The following is a 5,896-nucleotide window of genomic DNA, read 5'->3' as shown; positions in this document are numbered from 1 at the left end:
CTGTTTTACATTCTGCTAGCGACGCACACACAGAGAGACAGTAAGAAAATAAGCAACAGACAAAAGAGCCACTGCCTGTGGTAATAACCTTAAACCTTGGAGTTTGTTATCGACACCGCCTCATTGCTGTCACTGAGTGGTGCAGTGCAGAGAGGAAAGTAAAGACAGGAGACAAAGGTCCAATACATGAGTTAGCAATAATACGAGATAATGAACTGATTTGCTCACGGAGAATTTCACTGTTTTTAATGATTATTTTTTCTGTTGTGACAGACTTAAGAAGAGTAAATCTTTTTATGGCTTTCTAGTTTAGCCGTTACGATTGAATGTCGAAGAAATCCTGGCAGAAAAAACAAAACAAAAACTATTACAACAAAGTGTCACGTCTGAAAATCCCCTCAAATCAAATGTCATATTTAAAAATCAGATTTCTTCATAATAACTACTTGCAGTTTATTTTCCATCCTCTGTCAGAAGTCTGTTTTTTCGCCCAACAGTTTAAATAGCTCTTCCCTACTCCTGCCTTTATGGAAGCAGTAATTAATCCATATATGGACATACACAGCGAGCGCCACGCCTAAAACACCTCCTGGTTTTACGGACTTGCTGTGGCCCGTGTCCTCCCTTCCCCGCTGCCTGGAAGTTCAGGAACTTGGTCACCGCCCAGCGCCCCCTCCTCCTCCTTTTACCTCATCTATTGTTGGGCAATACGTTACGCCATCGAAATTCTCTTAACCGAAACTTTTCAGCTGACTTGCTGGAGCTCTTGTGATACTTTTCTGTATAGCCGTCGAGCGGAGGGAGGAAAACTTTGGTGTTTATCGTGAGTGAGCGGCGCAGTTAAACTAAGTCCGTGGGGCGAGGAAACGGGAGGAGAACTTTTGACGCAAGGAATTCCGTAATTCCCATTCCTCCATTTTGAACTTTTAAACTTCACTTTGTCTAGCGGACTGTTGTCGGTGAGTATATAACGAGTCTTTCTTACTTTACATACAATGAATACTTAAACAAAATGAGTGGACTAGTTGTTTGGGCCGTCGGTAAAGTTTCTCGCAGAAAGCAGGCTAACAGTTGTTTGTCGCTTAGCATTAGCTTTAGCTCATCGCTGTGTTTGGAGAGCTCCGTGTTACAGCAGGCAACCTGCATTACGCTAAGCTAAGCTGGTTTTAATGTTACCTGTAGCCTGCTGTTAATAAAGTATTGAAAATGACTTAAGGTGGACAGTTATTGGCTGTTAAATGTGTACACGAGTATCTTCTGCTTTGTATATTCTCGCTTAACGCTTTTTGACGGGGTAAAACCGACGTTTGTTTAGGTAGTTTTTGCAACAGGTGGAAGTTGAGCTAATGTTAGCACACCAGGTGATTGACCCACCCTAGTGCTTCTCAGCAAGTGTTAACATGTTTCTGTTTTGTTACGTAATTTTTCCTGTTTGGATACGTTATATACACTTCTTGGTACCTACACATGGCTTAGTTTGACAGTTTTAAACCGTTAATATTATTATTTTTTGCCTAAGTCGCGTACATAAACCCCCCCCCCAAACCTGCTAGACGGTTTCGATTTAATTTGCAGAGATTTGTAGATATCACTTTGCGACATGTACCACGCCCATACAGAGCAGTCGAACGCAGTTTCTCCCACGCTGGCCCAGATTAACCTTCGTCTCATGACTAGCATTTTAATGTTGCTTTCAGTGGAAATGCGTCATGTTGTCTGGACAAACAGACGTCTTCCTCAAACAACCTTTACAGAAATTGTTTTTTTGTTTTTGTTTTTTCCCCTATACACTTTTTCTTTCAATACAACATTATCAGTTTCACTGCGTGTTAACTCATGGGTAGAAACTCTGTGTATATTAGAAAGAAGAAAAGTGGTTAATAATACAGTAGAACTGAAAATAGCTCTAATATATAACGATTCACTATAAAATTAGAAAGCCATGGTTGCCATGTTCCCCTCTTAATATTTTTGTACTTTTGTTGGTAATGTAGGCTAATAGCTAGTGTTGTAATTCCTCACATAATACAGCTGACCAACTTTTCAGTTGAAGCCTCTCAGCCCTCGGGCCATCCTGATTATCCCTGCCCCTCCATGTTTGATAGCTAATCAATGGAGTCACAGCCACTGCCTGAAAAGAGAAATTGAAATTGGGCCACTGTGTTGCTGTGCTCTGCCGTTGGCATTCATTCTGAAAGCAATGGAGCACTGCTGGCTCTAACAAGGACTTTAATAATTTCTTTAATGCACCGAGTTCTAGACACTAGTCTGATAATCTGACAGAAATCTTGATTTGTGAAGAGAAATTATAACTTTTAAGTCATTCAGGGAAGCAAATATTGAATAATCAAAGGACAGAGATGTCCATTTTTTTCTGTAGTCTACATTTTCTGCTTCAGAAGAATTAATTTGTCATTTGTTTTTGTTTTTTGTTTTATTTTATTTATTTATTTATTTTTGAAACCCAGTAAACTAGACATCATGACTAGCAACACCGCACCAAACATCAACTTTAAATGGGACCCGAAGAGCCTGGAGATCCGTACTCTGGCAGTAGAAAGGCTACTGGAGCCTCTGGTCACACAGGTAATACAACGAGTATTAGTATTATTAAAATGAGGCACCTTACACATCTTATTTCACAAAACAGCAAAGTGAAAAAATGTGGTGTTTTTTCCCCCCTGTGGTTCATTCTTGCATTTCACCATTTTAGAACTGTTATTTTGCCTTACTATGTCATATGTTGTTTGTTTTGTTTTTTTTAGACTTATCACAATTTATTAACTGTAGGCAGGTATATAATATCCTAATAATCTCTGCCATAGGTCACCACTTTGGTAAACACCAGCAATAAAGGCCCATCTAACAAGAGGAAGGGACGCTCTAAGAAGGCCCATGTTTTGGCTGCATCAGTGGAGACTGCTACTGAGAACTTCCTTGAAAAAGGCGAAAAGATTGCAAAGGAAAGTCAGTTCCTCAAGGATGAGCTGACTGCTGCTGTGGAAGATGTCCGCAAGCAAGGTATATTGAAAATACGAATTGCAGCAGTGTGGCTTCATGCTTGTACAGAGTGCCTCTTAAGATGGGACGGATGAAAAATAAACCATAAGCTATGTATACATCATCTGCTCCAGCAAAAGTCCTTGAAATAAGAATATGGTTTGAGTCTGATAGATTTCTTTTAGAAATGGGTTTTTCAATGAGGCCATTAATAGACTTTCAGTTTAAGCATGCACATGGTTCAGATTCATTTCATGCTAGATGGTGTCATTCCCGTACCTTCTGTGGGGATCAAATTTAACCACTTTTCCCAGAGAAGCCTGCGTGTTCTCTTAGCGCAGTGTTAGGATACTCCCCAGTTATCTGAACTTGAGAATCAACCTCACCATATTCAGTGTTGTATTTTCTGTGCTTCCTCCCGTTTCTTGTCCTTTGTTTTTGTTATAGAAGGATACCAAGATGTGGTTATATTATAGAGGTTTGCATAACATCAAATCAGTATTATTTTACTTGTGTTTCTTAATGTTCAGAACTTATTTTTGGGTAGTGTGTGGGGTATTCTTGGCTTTTAAAAATCCTTACTGAGCAGTCTACTATAAACTATGTAGTACTCACACGAAGAACTAAATTCCAATTTAAATCTTGTGTTTGCCAGAAATCATAAAATGTATACAAATTAGGCTGTAATATGTAATTGCACGTTCTGTACTGATTGCCAAATATCAACAGTTGTGGAAAAAAAAAAAAGAGGTTTTGTATGATAGAAAATTTAGAAGATTTATGTTGTGGTTAGCATCAAAAAGATTGATGCCGATTTACAGTTTTATTATATTTCTTCTAACATTGGAGTGATATCACACACACTATCTGGGCCCTACATTATTGTGCTCATCTCTGCGGAACTGGGGTTTTATGATTAGCACAGTGGGTTGAGGAAGGTTTCTGTACCCGTTAACAGCCCACTGTTAGAACCGAGACAGGGCACAAGTTTGCACCTACACCTGGATCTGCGTACAAGTCTGTAAGGTTTATTTGTACCCAAAGTTGGCGGTATTCAAGATTTTTCCTGGCTCAGAATAGGTCTTTGGATTTGACTCTGTATACAAGTCTGATTGATTCACATAGCCAAAGAGTGTGTTAGCAGCCTTAACAGAGGTCAATACACTTCCTGTGGCTTGGACTGTTTTGATAAACAAAATGCATTTTAGCTTGGAAAAACTTCAAAATCACAGCCCCGATCATTTTCCTTTTATCTGAGGCCAAAACGTTTCTGTTTTTTTTTGTTTTTTTGTTGTTTTTTTTTAACAGAATAAACCCTGATATTGCAGATAACGTCAAAAGTGATCCGAGGAGGCTTGTGTTGGTGGAGAGATGTCTGTTATTCTGTGTAATTAGTCATCTTACTGGGGTGATTAGTGGTATACAAACTCATATGGCAGAAGTGACACATGAGCTGTGCACTGTTGTTCCCGCTTTTTAATCAGAATGCTTCCCTTCTTAGTTGTTGCCACGGAGACCAGAGAAGGAAAAAAAGTTTGCAGATGTCACCAGTGATGTCAAATTTATTTAAATGGCTATATCCACCTGCCTGGTGGGAGGCCTCCCACGCACAGTCCATTTCAAATTCAATTTCATGACTTCCTCAAGTCTCAAGACAGGAATCCACCATAAAAATCACCAGCCAATGCAATTACAATTTGTCTTGCGATAGCAGGTTCCATCATCTTAACAACCACACAGCAAGTCTCATTGACTCTCTCTTTTTCCGTATATCATATCCGTCTTTTGACACGCTAGGAGACCATTGAGACCAAGGAGCTATGACTGGAGGGTGGCTGTTATCACCTTCTGAAGTGACATCTTTGTAGCTCTGTCCTTTTTTTCTTTTTCTTTTTTTCTTCTTTTTTTTTTCCTCTGCCCCCCTTCCCCTTGATGCCCAGTGAGTTAGATGTCCCCTGCTCAAGCTCAGCTCTGAGTATTTGGGAGGTAGAAGACATGTTGCTAGATAGCCTGTGCTGTGCTCAGTGTCCAGGAATGTTACTGTAGTTATGGTAAGCTGTCACTGGGCTGGAATTCAGTGACTGTTAGCTGGTGCCTAGGCCTGGCTGTCAGCTATGCCATGCTGCTCAGTGGAGCGTGCCTAGACTGATAATATAGCCATTGAGTAGGGTAAAACCACCCTGGATTCAGAAAGCATTTTCTACCCAGCTGTGGATTACCAGCTGTTTAAAAGGAAACACAAAGAAATCACTGACATAATAATAAATAAAAACTCTGTATATATTGCATGTTCAAGTGGTTGTTGCAGCAATTATGCCCTCTTTTCCCTTTTAAAGACTTTTTGTTTACTCAGTCCTTTCTGTCTGCTCTTGTCCTTGTTCCGTCTCTGTTGCCCTTCCCTCTCAGTGTCTTTGTTGTCCTGCTGTTTTGGAGCCTTACTGTGTGATATACATTTTAATCATTTCATCATGCACTTGGTGGGCCGCAGGTGAGCATTAAACAGATGGAAGTTTATTAAAGGAGCACTGATCACTATCTGTCCCCTGAAAATGGCCTTATTGATTTTGTTCAGGGGGAGTAACATCCTAAGGGTGTAGCAGACTGTGTCTGAGGTTTGTGTTGTCGATCATTTGCACAAACTGCTTTCTCTCTGTCAGACTAAAATGGGCAGAATCTGCGCGAGTGGTGTGTTATGCCTTTAGTGGTGCAACTTTTAGTTAAGTAAACAATGCTTCACTGAAGTAGGAAGAAAAACTCCAAATGTGCATTTTAAAAATACCTTCATTACTGTAAAGTTACAAGAGAAATGGTTGATTTTGTTAAATTTAATTAAAAAGTTATTATTGGTAGCAAGTAGTGTCTCAGTAAATGTCCCAGGAAACATTAACATCTTTGT

General features: G+C 39.7%; 1 protein-coding gene across 1 annotated transcript; it reads left to right on the top strand.

Moving 5' to 3' along the window:
* The first annotated feature begins 571 nt into the window (after positions 1 to 571).
* Positions 572 to 3,113, top strand: LOC102207807 (catenin alpha-1-like). The gene is made up of 3 exons (XM_005719634.2): positions 572 to 959; positions 2,469 to 2,586; positions 2,826 to 3,113. The coding sequence occupies exons 2-3, from the start codon at positions 2,482 to 2,484 to the stop codon at positions 3,093 to 3,095; spliced, it is 375 nt and encodes a 124-aa protein (XP_005719691.1). The 5' UTR covers positions 572 to 959; positions 2,469 to 2,481; the 3' UTR covers positions 3,096 to 3,113.
* The last annotated feature ends 2,783 nt before the right edge of the window (positions 3,114 to 5,896 follow it).

The sequence above is a fragment of the Pundamilia nyererei genome, unplaced genomic scaffold (genome assembly GCF_000239375.1).
Source record: "Pundamilia nyererei isolate P.nyererei 1_Seehausen unplaced genomic scaffold, PunNye1.0 scaffold00001, whole genome shotgun sequence".
In the NCBI taxonomy this organism is placed as follows: Eukaryota; Metazoa; Chordata; class Actinopteri; order Cichliformes; family Cichlidae; genus Pundamilia; species Pundamilia nyererei.
The sequence above is the reverse complement of the archived record's forward strand: the minus strand, read 5'-3'. Positions and strand labels throughout refer to the sequence as shown.

What these genes read in the sequence shown, in the direction of transcription:
- LOC102207807 (XM_005719634.2), top strand. Translation starts at nt 2,482, where the DNA reads ATGACTAGCAACACCGCACCAAACATCAACTTTAAATGGGACCCGAAG. An exon ending in TGGAGCCTCTGGTCACACAG is followed by an intron (nt 2,587 to 2,825) that starts GTAATACAACGA and finishes TCTCTGCCATAG; the next exon opens with GTCACCACTTTGGTAAACAC.